Here is a 22714-nt window from a genome sequence, read left to right on the forward strand (position 1 = left end):
TAGCCATCATGAGACTGATTTTATATAGGAACAGTTTTGCTAGGCTTCATCTTGGCAGACTATTATTATTATTATACAATTGTATCACAGCGGCCAGTTGTTTCGCCGGATTTGGCATTGGTTACTAGTCGGGCCCCACCCAGGGGCCTAGGACGTCGTAACGTATTTTCTTAATATGCGTGCAGATCCAAGCACTACGGCTTTTTGCATTTGACTGATGGTGATTTTGTCAATTTTTAACTGTTTTAAATGTAATTCCAGTGCTTTTGGAATAGCACCCAGTGTGCCAATTACCACTGGAATTACCACTGCTGGTTTGTGCCATAGTCGTTGAATTTCGATTTTTAAGTCCTGGTATCTTGCGATTTTTTCATGTTCCTTCTCGGCGACCCTGCTATCACCTGGTATTGCGATGTCTATGATTGTGACCTTATTTTTCTCAACCAGTGTGATGTCTGGTGTATTATGCGCCAGTATTTTGTCGGTTTGTATACGGAAATCCCACAAGATCTTGACCATCTGATTTTCGGTGATTTTTTCAGGCTGATGTTCCCACCAGTTTGTTGCTGTTTTAATATTATAATTTTTGCACAAATTCCAATGGATCATTTGTGCTACTGAATTGTGCCACAATTTATAATCAGTCTGCGCGATTTTTTTACAGCAGCTGAGTATGTGATCAACAGTTTCATCAGCTTCTTTGCAAAGTCTGCATTTGGCATCATCAGAGGATTTTTCAATTTTGGCCTTAATGGCATTTGTGCGGATAGCTTGTTCTTGCGCAGCCAGGATTAGTGACTCTGTTTCTTTCTTTAATGTACCTGTTTTTAACCATAACCAAGTTTGTTCACTGTCCACTTTATCTTTTATTTTTTCCAGAAATTGACCATGCAGTGCTTTGTTCTGCCAACTCTCCATTCTTGATTTTATCACATCTTTTCTGTATTCTTGTTTTGTCTGTTGGGCCTTCAGTAGATTTTTGTTCTTTACTTTGATTAATAGATGTTCTTGACTTTCTTTTAAATAATCAGCCAGTGCATGTTTTTCTTCTTCAACTGTTTGCTTCACTTGTAATAATCCTCTGCCACCTGATTTTCGGGGCAGATATAGTCTATCAGTATCACCACGTGGATGTAAACTGTAGTGCATTGTCATTAGTTTCCTGGTTTTTCGGTCCAAAAGGTCCAAATCAGCTTGTGTCCAGTTAACTATGCCAGCTGTGTATCTTATAACTGGTATTGCCCAGGTATTTATGGCCTTGATTGTATTTCCACCATTCAATTTAGATTTCATAATTTTCCTAACTCTGTTGGTGTACTCTCGCCTGACAATAGTTTTTACTTCTCCATGCTTGATGTTATCCAACTGCAGAATGCCTAAGTATTTGTAGGCTTCATTTTCTTTGCATTTAATTAGTTGGCCATTGGGCATTTCAATTCCCTCACATGCAGTGATTTTGCCCCTTTTTATGGATACAGTGGCGCATTTTTCCATGCCAAACTGCATTGAAATATCGGTGCTGAATACTCGGACTGTATTTGTCAATGATTGGATTTCTATTTCTGACTTTCCATAGAGTTTCAAATCATCCATATATAGTAAATGCGAAATTTTTTCAGCTTTTTTGGCTGTTTGGTAGCCTAATTTCATTTTTTTTAAGATTACTGATATTCAAAATTCCTAGCCATCATGAGACTGATTTTATATAGGAACAGTTTTGCTAGGCTTCATCTTGGCAGACTATTATTATTATTATTATTATTATTATTATTATTATTATTATTATTGTTGTTGTTGTTGTTGTTGTACAATTGTATCACAGCGGCCAGTTGTTTCGCCGGATTTGGCATTGGTTACTAGTCGGGCCCCACCCAGGGTATTATTATTATTATACAATTGTATCACAGCAGCCAGTTGTTTCGCCAGATTTGGCATTGGTTACTAGTCGGGCCCCACCCAGGGGCCTAGGACGTCATAACATATTTACGTAATATGCGTGCAGATCCAAGCAGTGTGGCTTTTTGCATTTATATTGTACTTGTACTTGTACTTGACGCCTCTTCACCCATCATGGGTATAGGCGACTTCCATGGAAATTTGGAGCCACTGTTTTCGGTCCTGGGCTAGGGTTGTCAGGTGGTGCAGCCAGTCGCTATTATATGATTTTCGGCTAAGATTGAATGGGCGCATGACTATATCTTCGGCTTTCCGTTTGAAGTGACGCAGAGTGGTTAGACGAACACCTCCTTTTGGCCGTTTCCAGGTCGGACCAGGCTCTGCAAGCAGGGAAATTTTTGGGATTCGATTTTCTGGCATTCTCAATGTATGGCCTAGCCAGCGCCAGCGTCTAAGTTCTATAATGGCAGATACATTTTCATTGATATTTATATTATTATTGTTGTTGTACAATTGTATCACAGCGGCCAGTTGTTTCGCCGGATTTGGCATTGGTTACTAGTCGGGCCCCACCCAGGGGCCTAGGACGTCGTAACGTATTTTCGTAATATGCGTGCAGATCCAAGCAGTGCGGCTTTTTGCATTTGACTGATGGTGATTTTGTCAATTTTTAACTGTTTTAAATGTAATTCCAGTGCTTTTGGAATAGCACCCAGTGTGCCAATTACCACTGGAATTACCACTGCTGGTTTGTGCCATAGTCGTTGAATTTCAATTTTTAAGTCCTGGTATTTTGCGATTTTTTCATGTTCCTTCTCGGCGACCCTGCTATCACCTGGTATTGCGATGTCTATGATTGTGACCTTATTTTTCTCAACCAGTGTGATGTCTGGTGTATTATGTGCCAGTATTTTGTCGGTTTGTATACGGAAATCCCACAAGATCTTGACCATCTGATTTTCGGTGACTTTTTCAGGCTGATGTTCCCACCAGTTTGTTGCTGTTTTAATATTATAATTTTGCACAAATTCCAATGGATCATTTGTTCTACTGAATTGTGCCGCAATTTATAATCAGTCTGCGCGATTTTTTTACAGCAGCTGAGTATGTGATCAACAGTTTCATCAGCTTCTTTGCAAAGTCTGCATTTGGCATCATCAGAGGATTTTTCGATTTTGGCCTTAATGGCATTTGTGCGGATAGCTTGTTCTTGCGCAGCCAGGATTAGTGACTCTGTTTCTTTCTTTAATGTACCTGTTGTTAACCATAACCAAGTTTGTTCACTGTCCACTTTATCTTTTATTTTTTCCAGAAATTGGCCATGCAGTGCTTTGTTCTGCCAACTCTCCATTCTTGATTTTATCACATCTTTTCTGTATTCTTGTTTTGTCTGTTGGGCCTTCAGTAGATTTTTGTTCTTTACTTCGATTAATAGATGTTCTTGACTTTCTTTTAAATAATCAGCCAGTGCATGTTTTTCTTCTTCAACTGTTTGCTTCACTTGTAATAATCCTCTGCCACCTGATTTTCGGGGCAGATATAGTCTATCAGTATCACCACGTGGATGTAAACTGTAGTGCATTGTCATTAGTTTCCTGGTTTTTCGGTCCAAACGGTCCAAATCAGCTTGTGTCCAGTTAACTATACCAGCTGTGTATCTTATAACTGGTATTGCCCAGGTATTTATGGCCTTGATTGTATTTCCACCATTCAATTTAGATTTTAAAATTTTCCTAACTCTGTTGGTGTACTCTCGCCTGACAATAGTTTTTACTTCTCCATGCTTGATGTTATCCAACTGCAGAATGCCTAAGTATTTGTAGGCTTCATTTTCTTTGCATTTAATTAATTGGCCATTGGGCATTTCAATTCCCTCACATGCAGTGATTTTGCCCCTTTTTATGGATACAGTGGCGCATTTTTCCATGCCAAACTGCATTGAAATATCGGTGCTGAATACTCGGACTGTGTTTGTCAATGATTGGATTTCTATTTCTGACTTTCCATAGAGTTTCAAATCATCCATATATAGTAAATGTGAAATTTTTTCAGCTTCTTTGGCTGTTTGGTAGCCTAATTTCATTTTTTTTAAGATTACTGATAGTGGGATCATTGCGATGATGAAGAGAAGAGGTGAAAGTGAATCACCCTGGAAAATTCCTCGCTTGATATTAACCATTCCGTAGATCTCATTCCCTACTGCCAACTCAGTTCTCCATTGTTTCATCGCCTTTTCAGTAAAGGATGTAATATTTTTGCTAATGCCAGTTGTTTCTAAGCATTTTATGATCCAACTATGTGGCAGTGAGTCAAATGCCTTTTTGTAATCAATCCAGACCATATTCAAGTTTGTTTTTCTGTTCTTACAATTTTCTAATATCATTTTATCAATTAGAAGCTGATCTTTTGTGCCCCTGCTCCTTCTTTTGTTGCCTTTTTGCTCTACTGGCAAGATGTTGTTTGTTTCCAAATAATCCATCATGTTATCTGCAATAATGCCTGTGAGTAGTTTGAAGGTTGTTGGCAAGCATGTTATTGGTCTGTAGTTTTCAGGTGTTGTTCCTTTAGTTGCATCTTTCTGAATCAAGTATGTTTTTCCAGTTGTCAACCATTCATCAATTTGGCCCTTTTGTAAAATTTCATTCAGTTGCCTGGCCAATATTGCATGTAAACTGGTCAGATATTTGAGCCAGAAACCATGTAATTGGTCCTTTCCAGGTGATGTCCAATTCTTTACCTTTTTAACTCGATTTTTGACCATCTCAGTTGTTATTTCTAATACTTGCATTTGTTTGTTGCCAATGCTTTTCTCAAAGTCATGTATCCACTTTGCTTCCTTGTTGTAGTCCTTTGCATTTTCCCACAATTCTTTCCAGAATTCAACTGTGGCCTGTTTTTCTGGTTTTTCACTTTTGGTGTCACCATTTACATTAAGACTGTGATAAAAACGCCGTTGGTCTGATCGAAATTGCTGATTTTGTTTATATTCGATGATTCGTGCCTCATATCTTTCAATTTTTCTAGCTGTTGCTGTTATCAGCTGTTTTACAATCTCTACAGCTTCATTGATGTTTCTTGTATCCAATCTATATCTCCTGATTAGCCGATCTATGATTTTGTTGTTTTTAAGCCGTTGCTCATGCATGTTCTTTAAGTTACTAGCATCTGCCCTTAATTTTTTGATTTTTTGTTCTAAACGGATTTTCCACTTTGGCTTTGATGCTTTTTCTGTTGTGTGACTAGGTACTTTAATTTTAATGCCTAGTTCATTAGTGACTATTACAGCTGCGCTGTACATTAACTGGTTTGTTTCCAAGATGGATCCCGGTTCAATTGTTGAAAACACTGCATTAACCATTTTCATGATAGGGGCCAAAATTTTCTTAGGCACAGTTTTTAGTGATGGTAAACGTTGCCTTTCCTCATTAAGCAGAAAATGCTCCATGATCTTATCCTTCAATTCTTTTTGTTTTTGAGTTAGTTCATCAGTTGGTTCAGTGATAACTGGTTCTAGTGGTGGTGATGTTATTTCCTCCCCGAGAGCTTCTTCTGGGAGTTCTACTATAATGTCTTTAGTTGTGTCTTGAATATCAGTTATTTCCGCTTGTGATATTGTTTTTTGGGTTCTGCAATTTGCCTGAATTTCCTCATGTTCAACTTCACTAAATACTTTATTCCGTATAATAAATCGCCTTTGATCTGCTAGTCGTTGTTCACTAACATTTGAATGTGGATATTGTTGTTTCCATAATTCATACATTCTCTTTAAATAGCCTCTTTTTTCTAGCTCTGAGTTGTAGTAACAGGCCATTATGGCACGGTTTTCAACTGCACTATATTTTTGTCGTTTTGTTGGCTGGTCCACTTGTAGCCCACTTGTCGACGGATGTCCAGGGACCCCAACATCCGCCGCGGCCCTTGTTAACCCGCGCGACGACCGATGCGGTATGGAATTCTTATTTGTTTTTTTCACCATATTGTATGGGTTGGCAGGTTTTTTTTTACGGGACCAGATGCCAACCTGACCCCAACCTTCCTCCTTTCTCATCCGGGCTTGGGACCGGCAACGGCGGAGTTGTTGTTGTTGTTGTTGTTGTTGTTGTTGTTGTTGTTGTTATTATTATTATTATTATTATTATTATTATTATTATACAATTGTATCACAGAGGCCAGTCCTTTTAGCTTCATGGCTGGATTTGGAAATCAGAAAATGACAAGCACCAGAAAAAGTGTACTTTACAGCAACATTTTGAAGTACAGCTCACTAGGGAATACTCTTCCCCCCACTCCATCTCTTCAAGTCTAGCTATTTCTCCTGAGAGGGCAAATTGGAGCATTTCTCATAAATGTGCATGTAGACAGTGATAGAACAAGGTCTTTGAATTGACAAGGAAAAAAAGCCGTTTAGGACAGAGAGAGCCTAATACTGTTCCTTGAGTGTTCTGAAATTTTGATAAGGGCTATAAGAACTCTACTAGATTAAACACCTAGTGGGGGAGGAGAAGAAATTAATTGAGTGTCTTGCCAATTTTGACAGTCACTCAGGAAATTATTGTTGTCTTCCCACTCCTCCTGGAATTCAGAAGTATTAATAGAGTAAGCTTCCACTAAATCAACTAAGAATGCAGAAAGGCATTGAATACCTGTTTACTCTTTTTAAAGCCACCTAAGCCAGAGGTCTTTGCATTGTCTTGTGGCAGAACAATCCATATGACTGAGTGGCTGAAGTATCTTTCGTTGGTGGTGAACATCGTTATCAATTCCCTTCACCACCACCCTCCCCCAAGTGTAACTTTCACAGTAATTTACCATAGTGGAAAATTTATGGAGCTGCCAGAGCTTTAGTTTATTAATTGGTTGAGCAGGGAATTAAAAGCTGCAGTTTTTATTAGGTTGTTTCTGTCATGGTGGCTGCATTCATAAGAAAGTTAACTCTATGTTTCTATTCACTGTGATTCACTGAAGAAGCCAAATCAGTCTTTCTCATAAGCAAAGCCAAGTCCAATCTTGATTTGACAGGATCAATCTTATAACCTGGACTAGCGTAACTTTGCTGTATGTTCAGCACTTTTACCATTAGCAGGTTGCAAAGGTGGGTCTGTGTATCAGTGTAATGTCCTCAGAGGTTTTGGTTGCAAGTAAAAACAAAAGCTTTTTCTTCTCTTCTTCCCCTCCTTGGGATGTCCAGCGGCAATTTAATTGAGAAGCGAAAAAGCAGTGGAATGTTTCTGTGATGAACTTTGTACCATCCAAGCAGATTTGCCATTTTTTTTTCAAATAATTAAATCTGTGAATAGGGATGCATATTAAGAATATAAAAATATACTGAAAACGAAATAATTAATATGAGGTGCAAGTAGTCCAGACATCACCTGGAGGTGCTTCTTTGGAAAGATGGTTTCCTTAGTAAATTTATCCATTTTGGAACAATTAGACAAGGGTTCTCTCCTTTCTTGATTGAATGCCTCTCCCCACATTTCTTTTTTCCATCCAGTTTTGTTGCTTTCTTTCTCCATCCCTTTTCACTACAATTACTTTTTCTTCTTAGCCTATTTCCATCCTGAATTTTCCTCTTTGGAAGAATTTGTATATGTCCTTTGGTGAGAACAGTTTGCACGAGACAGTGTTCATTTTTGCAGATTTTGGAAATGGTGTATCTTATTTGGTGGGGAATTAATTTTTACAAATAGTCCTTGGCTAACATCCATTAGTTCAACAATTATTCAAAATTACAGCAGTTTTTTTGGGGGAAAAGGTATATGACTGTTCCTCTGAGTTCTTTGAGGCTTTTTGCACTCCTGCAGTCACATGATTGCAAACTGGGCATTTGGCTGCCTGGCTCATAATAACAACATTGCAGGAATCATGGTTATGTGACCGCCATTTGCAACCTTCCCTGATGGCTTCCCCACAAGCAAGTTAATGGGGAAGCTGGCAGGAAATGTCACAAGTCGTTCTGGTAAGTTCCCCTGGTTTTCCTGCATTCGTGCTACATCATGCCCTCCACCCTATGGCCTTTTGATACTTGCACAGTCTATCTCCTGCACTACGCCTTCCATCCCAGGGCCTTTCTGCACTTGTGCTGCGCCCTCTATCCCATTTTCTTTCTGCATTTGCATGGTCCCATAACATCCTCCCCCCCTTAGCCTCTACTAGGCTTACCAGGCTTTACCCACTCCCAGTAGCACTGCTTCCTGCTTGATGAACCCCCACACATTTTGGGGTTGCAATAGCAACTGGGACTACTGGGATTGTCACTAAGTGATACGGTCACTTGATGTTGTTCTTTACATCCACAATCCTTAATGCTGGCAATCCCAAGCCTACCTGTAGTTCACTTAATATAATTTTACTTTTTATCCTATTTAGGTTATGTGGATTTTGGCAGGTATATTTCCATACTTACATATGTATATATAAGAGTATCACATGCAGAGGCTTATGGCAGAGGGATTGGCTTCAACTGGAATTGGCAACTAAGGTTAACAAAGGGAGAAATTCAGCACTTCAGAAGTTCTTTCTTTTTAATCATCTGATAATAGTTGTTTATTGTTAGGTAGGCAGGGGATTTTCTTAAACCCACATTGTCATTCTAGGGGAAGTAAAATAGTGTATTACTATGACCTTGGACTAAATGGAAATTTACACAGAGCAAGTTACAGAACCATAGCGTTGTTCATCAAACTGAGGCAAAAAATTTGTGATATTAAATGGGAGAATCCTTTTTTCCAATCAGTTGCTATGGTCTTCAAATGGTTGGCTCACAACCACCTTTATTGGCTGACGTACAAAAGAAGCCCTGCATGGGGAGATTTTGTGAACAACATCTAAAACATGTTGTTCCTATCAGAATTTATAAACCTTACATGTTATTTTAAAAAAGGTCCCACATAAATCACCATAAACCCCTTCTTTTTTTTACTATTAGCTAGTGCATCCCTGTAAGCATGCAACACTATAAATATATGTGGGGTTTAAAAAAATGTGATAGGTTCTTAACTATCCTGAGAATTATATGCTCATTTGTAAGGTATATATAATATGCTCTACAAAAATCTGTACATGATGTAATTGGCCACGATGATAGTTTAACATTGTGGTTACTGCCAAACTAGTTCGCCAAAAAATAATACCTGCTATGATGGATCAAGTTATATATGCAGTAAATAGACCAATTAGGTGTTCCCTTTAAATTTTCCACCATTCAAAGCGAGGGAGACAGGCTTGTCAAGTAAACTAGGTTAGCTCAGTCAGAATTATGCAGGAGATTAGTTTCGTTTTCTAACTGCATTTGTTTCATTCTTCTGTGTGGGTGAATTGCAAAGAGAGCAAGGTCAGATTGTGGCTAAGGTTGTAATTAGAAGCTCCTGTTAACTCACACTTGGATTTGTGAAACAATGTCAGACTAATTTAAATTCATTATGTCATGGCTTAAACAACTTATGGCTGCTGCCTAAATGAGTTTAGCCAGATAAAAGAATCATCACTCAAAATATATGCAAGCCAACAATTTATTACAATATTGTGGAAGAAAAAAAAAGAAAACATTAAAGTTTGTCTTCTACTGGTGATTTGCAGCATAGATTGTAAATTATCCTACACTTAGAGACAAGTTTTAAGGGTAAAGCATTTGTTAAATAGGAAGGACGTTATTTGGTCAGCAGCCTAAGTTGTTGTGTACAAGTTGCGATTGAGGGAATACATTAGTGTTTCCCAGACATGTCCTTTCTATTTTCAGTATTGTAGAAAAAATATGATCAACCTTCCTATCTGCTAAAAATGACATGTATATTTATTTATTACAGGTACATTTATTGTGATGAAATTGACCTGGCTGCCGATACAGTTCTGGCAACTCTTTATGCGGCCAAGAAGTACATTGTTCCTCATCTCGCCCGAGCCTGTGTGAATTTCCTAGAGACGAGCCTGAGTGCAAAAAACGCTTGTGTGCTGCTTTCCCAGAGCTGCTTATTTGAGGAACCGGACTTGACTGAGCGTTGCTGGGAGGTGATCGATGCGCAGGCCGAGCTGGCTCTGAAATCGGAAGGCTTCTGTGACATTGATTTCCAAACCCTTGAAAGCATTCTCCAAAGGGAGACCCTGAACGCCAAAGAGATTGTGGTTTTCGAAGCTGCCCTCAGTTGGGCTGAAATGGAGTGTCAACGGCAAGAGTTGCCTCCTAGCATTGAAAACAAGCGCAAAGTGCTTGGGAAGGCACTCTATCTCATTCGCATACCCACCATGGCCCTGGATGACTTCGCCAATGGGGCTGCTCAGTCTGGTCTTCTGACCCTCAGTGAAACAAACGATATCTTCCTTTGGTACACAGCTGCCAAGAAACCAGAGCTGCAGTTTGTGAGCAATGCCCGCAAAGGCCTGGTCCCTCAGCGCTGTCATCGCTTCCAGTCATGTGCCTACCGCAGCAACCAATGGCGCTACAGGGGCCGGTGCGACAGCATCCAGTTTGCTGTTGACAAGAGAGTTTTCATTGCTGGGTTTGGACTCTATGGCTCCAGCTGCGGATCAGCAGAATACAGTGCTAAGATTGAACTCAAGCGGCAAGGCGTTATCCTTGGACAAAACTTAAGCAAGTATTTCTCAGATGGATCTAGCAATACTTTCCCCGTGTGGTTTGAGTATCCAGTGCAAATCGAACCAGATACCTTTTATACGGCTAGTGTGATTTTGGATGGTAATGAACTCAGCTATTTTGGGCAAGAAGGAATGACAGAGGTCCAATGTGGCAAAGTGACTGTGCAATTCCAGTGTTCTTCAGACAGCACCAATGGCACTGGGGTTCAGGGAGGGCAAATTCCAGAACTTATTTTTTATGCTTGAAGGAAAAGATGGGTTCTCAGAACACTCTGTGATTCTATGATGTATTGTGTCTGGTTCAGGCCAATTTCATGCTTAGCTTGTTGTCTGCAGATATATATATATATATGGTCAGTTCAAGTAGGACACTCCTAAATGCAGTGAACAGTTTTAACTCTTGCTGTACTTTTTATTGTCTACATGTATTTCTTCTACTACATGCTCCCAAGATCAAGCTAGCAAATTAAGTGTTAAAGATTTTCGGCTTTAGCACAGATGGAATGCCTTATTAGTGAAGAAAGTTGTCATTTTTTCCCTGTGTGTGTCAAGGGACATAACTTGTCTGGTCTCTACTTTGCTGCTATTTCCTGTCATTTTGATTTATCATTTATTTATTTTTGCTTCTCCATGCTGTAGACTTCTTAGAACACCTCAGAATTAAAAGTGTCTTTAGTCTCTTGCCATTTGGATGTGACTCAAACTTAGAATTGAGGCTGGTTTAGCTGCAGCATCACAATGCCTGGGCTGAGGTTTTCTAGAGGAACATAGGAGGTCTTCAAATGCCAATCGTTTGAAGGCCATAGCAACTGATTGGAAAATATAAAGTGTGAATTGCTTTGCAAATACTGGCATTTTGTATTTAGTTTATGTTGTGGAAGAGAACAGCAAAGTGTCTTTGGGTACAGTTGCTTTTTAATTAACCTTAACATTTCTTTTAGAAAGCTCTTTTTCAAAGAAACTGTTGATATTTAAAATACAATCATGCATTTTTGCTTGCCCAGGATTACTTCTGGGAAGCCTTCCCTGGTTGGTAGCCTTCCAGATGTATTAGTGCAGTTCCTACTATCCTCAAGAGTACATGCAGGATGGGAATGATGGCAGCTAAAGCCTTTCACGCAAGGAGAGCCTACTCCGAAGTATTACATAATGGCATTTACACTATTACAAAATCTCTCTGATAGTTTTCTTTTCAAGGGATTAAATACATTTCATTTAATCAAGTCTAATAGCCATTATTCTGGCTCCCTTTCATGCATCGTCTATGTTTTTCCCAGTGTCAGAAAATGTGTAGCAAAAAGCAGATGATGAGTTTTGTGAGTTTTATTTTCCCAAATACCATTTTAAAAATACATGGTTCTTTTCCAAGGAGAAAAAATACAGATGTTTGGAGCATTTTAATTGTTAGAAATTGCCATGGAATATATTTGTTCAATGTACCATACAGGGACATTTTTTTCCATACAACTGAAACCTGAATATTTTAATGCTTCACATATTAAATTAACTAGTGGGGCATTTAAACAAGAGAAGCAAGTAGGTTTGAAAGCTCTGTTTTTGAATGAGCAAATAGATTGGACATTATGCAGTTTGGTTAGAATATGAATATTCACCCAAGTATAAGTTTTGAAACACCTCCCAAATTTCTAGATATTAATTTTTCTTTCTCATCTAATTCCCTCCACATCCTATAGATTTCACTATCTCCAGCCAGTGTGACAAAGGGATTCCTGGTATTTGTAATTTAACACAGGTTGCAGCAGAATTATTGGAGAGATTTGAAATTTGCCAGACTCATACAAAATAATATTTGTTTAACTTATCAGACACTATGACTTCAACAAACTATACTTTAAATTTTCAAAGTTTATTATTAAGTGTAAATGTGACCATTAAGATTGCTTGTAAATCTGCTTGTAGTTCTCTCTATGACTACAGAAGTATACTGTTTAGCACAAGCGTAAATTACTGCTTTGTTATGAGCAGATCACAATAAGACTATCAAAATGTCATGTGACAACAAACAAAAAATACCAAGTGGGATTTTTGCAACTTGGAACTAGGAATCCTACAGAATCTGGGATATTTGTGACAAATATTTCTTACCTAACTTTTGGAGATTTTTCAATTGTCAGTCAAGCTTTCCTTTTTCAGATTTTTTTAAAAATTGGTTCGACTATCTGCATTTCTAACAAGAAAAGATTCAGGTTGGCAAGTAGCTTTAAAAAAAGAGGGATGATAAAAGTAGAGGTACCATGTTTGTGAAATAAAAGACACTGCTTCAAAAAAGCAACCCCTATGTGTTTCAGTCTAGAAAATAACTTAAGCATTAGCCTGAAATAGATTTGTCCCAGTTTTTTGTTTATAACACATTTTTTTTAAATGAAGTAAATATAAATGCATCTCACTACAGTGTAGCTGCTTAGCACAACATTTTATTGTCCTAGTTATTAGAATAGTGGCTTTAATTCTGAGGCATCCAGAGAATCTTTAGTAAAATAACACAAACACTATCACATTGCAAGTTCTCCTACTTTTATATAGGTAACAACGAGTCATGATGATTCAACACTGCTTTCATCATTCTGTTCCCCTGTCCCAGGCCACCAAATACCCTTGTATTGACTGGATGCCTCCAGTTTCCAACCTATATCAGCATTTCCTAATTTGTGGTTTCTTGTTGAATTCAAACCACAATATCCAAAATTCTCTGGCCAGCATAACCATTTGGAGTCCTAAAACATTTTAAGACTTGAAATCCTGATTCCTGGTTTCGTTAAATATCTGTGGTGTCCCAAATAATACTTGAACACGAGAACATTTAGCAGGAACAGTTTCTCAGCACTGCAGCATATTAAAAATATACCCACAAAACAGAAGCTGTCCTTAAGATCAAATGCTACTTCTGTGTCTCCTACATTTTTATCATCACAAATATTTTTTTTTTAAAAAAAACTCACTTATTTACATTTCTCAGAGGTATGGAGTTGCTTTTCAAAGAAATGTAAAGGATTACATTCTCACAACTTTAAGTATGATTCACGCACTGGATTTAGATTAGAGTGAGCAGAGGTCAAAGCTCTTTTCAGTCTTAAAATTTGCTCCATATTCCTGATTTCTTATAGAAAGAGTTAGTCTCAATCTAACTCTCATCATAACATCAACATGAGGCTATAGTTGGGTAGACCATAGATATTGCCTGAGAGCCTTGTAAGAAGTGCTAGAAAAAAAGAACATCCGTATAATTTGTTCGGAAGAAAATGCTCCTCTCTTAGGTTGTTTTTCCCTGATCCAATTAATTTTACATGTTTCAGATATGCCAAATAAAAGCACCGCGAATGGCATGATTTAAGGAAGACTGATGGCATTACCTTCAGGTGAAATGAATGAATCCAGTTTCCAGACATAGGTCACATCAGTTGCCCTGTGCCCTTTCGGCCTCTAGATGGCAGATGTACACTGTTACTTTTAGCTTTACCCCACTGAAGCACAAGGTGTTTGAAAGGTCTCAGTTTTATTCTGGAAAATATGTATTTATGGTAAATATTTGTGAACAATAAAACTGGAATTAGTATAAATCACAATCATTCCTGAAGAGGGAAATGAATTGTCTGTGACACCAGATGCTCAGTTTCCTTTTTTAGAGCCACAGACCCATGTATTGATTTTTTCCTTCTTTATTTTTTTCCATAATGGGTTACAAGTAGGTAGTTTGCCACAATAATTATGGGTAAATATCTAACTTACCTTTATAAATAGGGTTCTAACGAAAGATCCTAAATTATCTTTAAGTTCTTCCATGCATTTTAATGTATTGTTTCCTCTTCCACAAATGCAATGCTAGTGAAACCAGCATGAATCACCGCGTGTCAAAAATGGTAGCCACATGCATGTCCTACTTCGCAGTAAAATCAAATTATTACTCCTGAAAATAGATGGAGCAATAGGCAGATCTCCAAGTAAGAGACTTAAGTTGTAGTAGCCCAAATGGGGGGGGGGGGGATGAGATGGGTTCAGAGTTTTAAATGTATTGAATTTGATTTCCAATTCTCTTCTTTTTTTGTTGTGAAATGACTTATTTTCAAGGACGAATACGGGAAAGATATTTATACTATTTCTCTGCAACTATGAAAACTAAAAACATTAATGAATTTCACAGGATCCTTGAATAAGGATCTCTGCAGTAGTGTGTAACCATGTCTATATCACTGAATATTTGTATTTTTTTCCCTGATGTTCAGTGTCCCTGTATGCAATCCTACATATGTCTGTTCAGGCATCAATTTTGCTGGCTTCCCTGGGAATAATTCCTTGGTAAGTGTGCTGAGATACAACCATAAGCAGTCAACTATATAGTGTGTATTGCATGAGGGTTTTTCTTTTGCAGTTATAATGCCTTTTAGTTGAATCTGGAACGACTCCTAATGTTAGCTCATTATTTTCAGCATACATAACCTGCCTTTCTAAATTCTAAAAAGAGCATATATTAACTATTAGAAAATATTGAAAAAATCAGAATTAAAAAACTAAAAGATAGTAGCTGCAGCTAATGACAGCTTTAAAGAGGTATTTTGTAAAAGCTTGGAATAAAAATTGACTTCACTACCAATCTAATAGCAAGGCATAATAGGGCCAAGCAGATCTCCTTTGGGAGGCTGTTAAGATAAATGACTACTTGAAGTATCTGTCAAATCAGAACGAAGAGGCTGAGTACTAATATATTGATCAGGAAAAAGCTATCTGGAATGAGGTGTGTGTGTGTGCGTGTGTGTGTGTGTGTGTATTAGGTCTTGAACACATAAAAAGCAGAAGGAAGCCAACATTTTCTTTGCATGTTACAAATGAAGAAACTTTCAAATTTTGTTCTGTAGTTATACAGTGAAATTTAAAAGACAATTCAATTATTTAAATAGCAATGTTATTATAAAGGTGATATATGACTTTTAGGACTATATTTATCTAGCCTTTGGTCTGTTGTTTCCTCCCATGGAGCAACTTGGAAAGAGCTTTGAGTACTTACGTTTTCCTTGCCAAATAGAATAAAACTAATATAGTTACCTGTACTTCACCCAATTTAGTATTCTTGTGAATGCAGGATAAGTTTCTGAACTAGAGAGGGGTTTTTTTTTTATTGAACTGGATGGTCCTTAATATATTTCCATCATCGGGTTTTTTGCTAGCAGCAGTAGATCAGGCATATTAACTTTGACCCACTACTCTGTTAATATCCAAGCTAAATTAGATCAGTAAACTCAATTTGTTACCTTATGTAGATTGTGGACAAAATGAGAAGATTTGCAGCATCAAACTACTGCAGAAATAACTCGACAGATTTACAGAATTGTCCCCAAATTAGGGCTTTGCCCCTTAATAGAAAGTTCATATCCTAAATTGTTAGGATAATATATTTATAATACAGGTAGTCTTCAACTTACAATCACAATTGGGCCTGGAACTTCTGTCCTTAAGCAATGTGGTTGTTAAGTGAACCATGCCAATTTTATGATCTCTTTTGCCATGGTTGTTAAGGGAATGACGATTATTAAGTGAATTGCAAAACCATTAAGTGAATCTAGCTTACCCCATTGACTTTGCTTGTTGGAAGCCCCTGGTAAGGCCACAAATGGGGATCACATAATCCTGGGAGACACTTAAAGACACACTGGTTGCCAAGTGCCTGAATTCTGGTCATGTGACTGCAGGGATGCTACCACAGTCATAAGTACCGGGACCAATTATATGTCACTTTTTTCAAGGCTGTCGTAACTTAAAATAATCATTAAATGGTTGTAGGTCATGGACTACCTGTATATTGCTTTAGTCTTCTGGAGCCATCCAATATATTTACCTATAAAGAGCCAGAGGTCGAGAAAAAAAATATCATAGACAATATTGAAATTATTCTGAATATCATCTTGCAGAGCTGAACTGAACGGGGAAAGAAATTACTGGATTTCTAGTGTAATATATTTTGAGCTGATCTGCATATAATTTAAACTAATAATTCTAATTTCTACAGTACCTATTGCACCGTTGTTTATTTTCTAAAAATGAAAAATTTAAGCTCCGTTATTTCAGACACGATTGGATCTAGTTGTGTTTGGAACAGTGCTTATCTAGAGCAACTGATGGCATTATTTATGAAGGACGTTTATAAATTCTAAGTACCTCAAATTGAATGTTACCGTACTGTATCTTTAATGTAACAGTGCAGAATTTTAGTAAGACACATGAATGTGTATAATCACATTTGAGAGAAAAATAAAAATGAAATTGATTCTTACACTTGTTTTCATTATGCTTCTGAGCCTTCTTAAATAAATAAATGGAATTTTGAATAGGGAAAACTCCCCCCATCCTCCAGTTTTTCGTTTGGTTTGGTTTTGAATTCCTTCTTTTTGAGGGGTGCACAAGGGGACATTTCAGGTTCAAGAAATGCTAAAACGCTCACTGATATGGTAGATTACACATTTTTATACACAAGATCCATTTCATGAACAGCCCATGGAGAGAAAGACATATATGTAGGAGCAGATGATGATAATAGCAATAGCAATAGCACTTAGACTTACCATATTTTTCAGAGTATAAGACGCACCCTTTTCCCTCAAAAAAGAGTCTGAAAATCTGGGTGCATCTTGTACACTGAATACAGCATTTTTTGCCTCCCGAAGCTCCGCCCACTTCACCAAAATGGCCGTGCATAGCTTTTAGAAGGCTTTCAGAGAACTCCTGGGGGCTGGGGAGGACAGAAACGAGCGAAAAACAGCCCGTTTGTGCCCCCCAACCCCTAGCAGTACTCTCTAAGATTCCTAAAGGTTATCCACACCCTTTTTTGACAAAAAATGGGCCATTTCTTTCTCGTTTTTGCCTCCCCCCCCCCCAGAGCACTCTGAAAGCCTCCTAAGGGCTATTCATGCCCTTTTTTTGAAAAAAAAAATGGCAGTTTTTGCGAAAAACAGGAGGTTTTGGGGAGGTTTGCAGAGTGCAAAAACTTTTTAAATTTTCCTCTTCAAAACCTTGCTGTGTCTTATACTCAAAAAATATGGTATATACCGCTTCACAGTGCTTTACAACCCTCTCTAAGCAGTTTACAGAGCCAGCCTATTGCCCCCAACAATCTGGGTCCTCATTTTACTGACCTCAGAAGGATGGAAGGCTGAGTCAACCTTCAACACGCACACACCTACTAACTTGCATATCTTTAGGGTGCATCCTTGTACTGTTTTAAGTAGAGCAACAGTTTGAAGTCAGTGGCATTCTGCTTCTGACAAAGAAAATTGGTTGTATCTGTTAACAAAGTTTATGTCCACCTGTTAGTAGAAAATTAAAGGGATTTTAGTATAGCTTGTTTGACCTCATGAGAAAGGAAGAAATGAGTTCAAACCTTTCTAAATTGTACTGTTTTAATTTACAATAATGTCAATTTCAATATTTCTTTCGTAGAAAAAAAAGCTTCCTCATCTTTAATCTTTTTCAAGGTATTTTCATCTATGGTATTATATTTGGCATTGAATGTGCACCAGATCTTATGGGTTTTTTTAAAAAAAATTCAGATTTGCATGTAATCCCTTTCTGAGCAAATGCTTGGGGACAATTTAAATTCAACATATCACAGTAGGAATGAGCAATCTGCAAACCTTGGACCATTTTATAACTACTCAACTGAATGTCGGTTTCCTATCATATTGAGACAGGAAGCAGCATGAAACTGAAAACTGGTGATAATATGGGGATTGGAGTAAGAATGGTGTTTTTATTTTTTTAAAGAAGACATTCTTACCAATTTCCAAGAATTTCCAAGTGCTGCTCAATCCATTTTGCATCATCACAAAACCGACTGCAGTCCTTGCTCTCTTGCCAAAATAATTTAGTATTTTTGCCCATCACAAACCTAATGGATCTACCCCCTACTGTTTATCCTTTGCTATAAAAGGGATTTGTGATTAAGTCTCCTGACTATTAGCAGATCACTGAACAACTTCCAGTTATTTGGTAGCGTCTCTGGAAACTGGCACTGCCACATTTTGGGCTCTTTATTGATGAACGTGAAAACATCATAGGATTTAAGGATGGAAGCTGAAATATTTCACAGATGCTTTGCATTATCTTGACACAAAAATCACGCTACCAAAATTCTGTTACTTTGCTGCTAAAGTTTCTGTGATTTGGGGATGTTAAGACACAACATGGTTTATTGCTGCTCCGTTTGCTTCTTTCCAACAATGGTGCAGAAAGTAACCCTTCTAATCAAAGCAATGAAGAATATGGTTTACAAAATTGTCAAAATCTGGGACTAGAAGTATTTTTTTTAATACTCAAGGGAATAACAGAAATGCATTAAGATCTCTTCAGAGGAAGTTTTATTGAGACACTAGGACAAATAACAACATAAAGTTTCATTGTGGAAAATGTCCCCAAAAGTGAAAAAAAAAAGGTGTGTTTCATCCTGACACTCTGCTAACTGGCAACACAAAAGTTTCATACTAACCTTTTAAACACACATGTCCTGGTGATATTTCCTTTGTCCTATCACCAACCTGCTCTAGAGCCAATTTAGGTTTATCTTTATATGGATTGTTTTAAAACAATATCATTCTTGACACACTTATCATATGAATGAACCAAAACACCTGTGACAAAAACATGAGAACAGCAGAGGCTACAGTAGCTCACCAGTTGCATGTAGGAAGCCTACAAATAGGACATCAAAGCATCTGTTACATTGTGGCATCAGTATTCCTATTATAGAGAGCCCCCAAGCTCTGAGTCATCAAGCTCAGTCATTGATAAAATTCTCCTCTTGGAACATGTTTTTTTGGGCATTATATAGCACAGGTTGATTATTTGCCATATGAAAAATATTTCCTCTTATTAGTGCTAAATATGCTACCAGTTAATTTCATTGGGTGGCCAATTATTTAATCCTTGGGTATTCTATTATTAGGGGAGATGGAGAAAAATACCACTTTCTTTACTATGCATTCTTATAAATTCAAGTTGCTTCCTAAACGTCTTTCATCTAAGCTAAACAAACTCAACTGTTGCATTCTATCTTCAAATCTTATCAGTTGCCTTGTTTTGCCATACAATCCATTTGATTGGATCTATCTCCTCTGTAACACAGAATGCTACTCTGTGGACGCATACCTACCCTTTCTGTAGCTTATATCTAGAAACCTTTCACTATTCTTAATAAAAATAATCATTTTATTCAGATTTCTGTCATTAACATACAGGCACTAATACATAATTCCTTTCCTACAGTCCCTTCTCCTTGCCCACCTGTTATTCCATTGGTCCAATATTACTTTCCTACCATGTTCTGGTCAGTATGAATATATTTATTTCCTTTAGGAGCCACTCCCAAATCTTTTCCTTTTATCATTAAGGGATGAGTATTGCCAAATCAGAGTAATATTCATAAAGGACAGTGATGGTGAACGTATGGCACGCATGCCACAGGTGGTACGTGGAGCCATATTTAGTGGTATACCAGTCATCAGCTGATTTTTCACATTTCTGGAGGGCCAGGGGAGGCCATTTTCGCCCCCCCCCCCCCCGGACTCAGGAAAGCTTCAGGAGGCTTGGCAGGGCAAAAAACAGCCCCAATGGCGCAACCAGAACTTCCGGTTGGGCCATTTTTCACCCTCCCCAGCCTCCGGAGGCTTTCCTGAGTCCTTGGGGTGGATGCAAAACAGCCCCAACGGGCCAACCCGAAGTTCAGAAATGATCCGTTTCCAGCTTCTGGAGGACCTCCAGGGGGCAGTGGCGTTTTCGCCATCCCCAGGCTTCAGGAAAGCCTCCGGAGCCTGGGGAAGGATTGCATGCGCATGTGCGGGGGGGGGATCACGCACACATGTGTGGGTGGGTTATGCATGCATGCGCAGAGGGTCACACACGTAAGCGCAATTGGGCATAACTTTGGCATGCCGTAAGAAAAGGATTTGCCATCATTGATATAGGAAATACTAGTAGAAACTTCTGATCAGCTGTCCTATCAAGTTCAGTATAAAAGCTGCTTTGTAACCTTTTTATTGTTAAACACCAGAGGCCTACAGAGCTGGCATGCCCTGGAATGTTTCTAATAAATTTGAACCCCTATCCTGGTACCGCCATCTCACCCAAGAATTGACAATCCTGTTTCCCCCATACCTGACTTTTCCGATAAACAGAAAAGCATTTTTGAGAAATTCTGGATTTAATATCCATGGTGCCAATATGCACCACGATTGCCCTCCCCGAGTATTCTACTCTACAAACCTATCTAGATGACTTGTGATGTCCATAGCCTACAGACAACCTGCTGCCATAAAGTCTACACATCTGTCCAAACCAATTTTTTTAGTGATCAAATCTTTCATTACAAGAAGCTGCCCCAAGAGGAGAATTCTTGGTAGGCAGAGGACATTGGAACATCCTAGTGGAGAGACAGAGGATGAAGCAGAAGAAAGCTTTCAATGGCGAAAAGTGTAAGGTTCTACATTTAGGCAAGAAAAAGTACAGTATAGGTGGTACCTTGCTCAATAGTGGTAACCGTGAGAGGGATCTTGGAGTCCTAGTGGACAACCATTTAAATATGAGCCAGCAGTGTGCAGCAGCTGCCAAAAAGCCAACACAGTTCTAGGCTACATAAACAGGGATAGAATCAAGATCACATGAAAAGTTAATACCATTTTATAATGCTTTGGTAAGGCCATACTTGGAATACTGCATTCAGTTTTGGTCGCCACGATGTAGAAAAGATGTGTAGACTCTAGAAAGAGTGCAGAGAAGAGCAACAAAGATTATTAGGGGACCTGAGACTAAAACACATGAAGAACGGTTGCAGGAACTGGGTTTGTCTAGTTTAATGAAAAGAAGGACTAGGGGAGACATGATAGCAGTGTTCCAATATCTCAGGGGTTGCCACAAAGAAGAGGGGGTCAAACTATTCTCCAAGGCACCTGACGGTAGAACAAGAAGCAATGGGTGGAAACTAATCAAGGAGTGAAGCAACTTAGAACTGAGGAGAAATTTCCTGACAATTAGAACAATTAATAAGTGGAACAGCTTGCCTCCAAAAGTTGTGAATGCCCCAACACTGGAAGTTTTTAAGAAGATTTTGGATAGCCATCTGTCTGAAATGGTATAGGTTTCCTGCCTGGACAGCGGGTTGGACTAGAAGACCTCCAAGATCCCTTCCAACTCTGCTATTGTATTGTATTGTATTATTGTAAAGTTCACCACAGCCTTTCACACCACAGCCTTTCCACCATGCTAGTGATTTTGGGGGAGGGGGGAGAGATATGGTTGAAAGATTATGTCCCAAAATAGCCCAGCTGACAGGCTAATGGAGTGGAGAAAATGTGCAGCAGGAAGCAGAATCCATGTTGATGCCAGCTAAGGAAATTCAAAAGGTGGTTAAAACGTCCAGATGTTAGGACTAAGAATAACAGTGGAGTGACTTACGAGTAGTTTCCTTTATTGTTTTTCCATGATAGACAGTCTAAAGCAACTGTTTGAATAACTGCAGGTACACTTTGGAAAAAGCTAGTGAGGAGCCATCTGACCCTCCTCCTGCTGGCCAAACTTTCCAAGCTCCACTATCTCTTTGCCCTCTGGAAAGCAGCCTCTCTTTCCTGGGAATCCAGACTATATTCCACCACATCAGCTAAGCATGCTACCATAGTGATTGTAACCCATTTCACTAAGAATTTTGTTTCCATATCAGGGGAAACGCTTGATGGGGAGGGCAACACAGCCAAGGGAATCTACACACATCATTGCTTTTACAGTATCCCAGATTAAAAATGAAAGGAAAGGACCAGTCACCAGACTTATCACTGACACTTCATCATTGTCTAGAGATCATCCCCAGCCTTATCACTGACTGGAGATCTGGTGTCAGAACAGAGCCATTTATGTTGACATAAATTTTAGACATCTCAGCCCTTGGACAAATGATATCACTAACCTACTATTGAGGAAGAAGCCAAAGAAGAAGAGGATAACAGAGAGGCTGTATATCATACTTTATTTCACAGGCAGGAGAAAGTTGCTATGCCAATCAGATCCCTGTTTTGATTTATTTCAGCTTAGACTCAGGTAGGGAAGTACTTGCTAAAGGAAACAAATTTCACCTTTATACAAGGCACCTTGGTGTTGGAAAGCAAGGGCAATCATGCCAGAGAAGGAAGAGAGTAATGCTTCCTGCTAGGAACAATCTCTTCCATCTAGCACTGCA

At 38.5% G+C, this 22714-nt stretch overlaps 1 protein-coding gene across 2 annotated transcripts in view; it reads left to right on the plus strand.

Moving 5' to 3' along the window:
- BTBD3 (BTB domain containing 3) overlaps nt 1-15800 on the plus strand; it is a 35616-nt gene extending 19816 nt beyond the window's left edge. For both annotated transcript variants that reach the window (XM_032213198.1, XM_032213197.1), the window contains one exon: nt 9702-15800. In XM_032213198.1, the coding sequence (XP_032069089.1) occupies nt 9702-10734 (1033 nt within the window). In that variant the 3' untranslated portion in view covers nt 10735-15800. The remainder of the gene's footprint in view (nt 1-9701) is intronic.
- The last annotated feature ends 6914 nt before the right edge of the window (nt 15801-22714 follow it).

This window comes from Thamnophis elegans, chromosome 3 (assembly GCF_009769535.1).
Source record: "Thamnophis elegans isolate rThaEle1 chromosome 3, rThaEle1.pri, whole genome shotgun sequence".
NCBI classification, from domain to species: domain Eukaryota; kingdom Metazoa; phylum Chordata; class Lepidosauria; order Squamata; family Colubridae; genus Thamnophis; species Thamnophis elegans.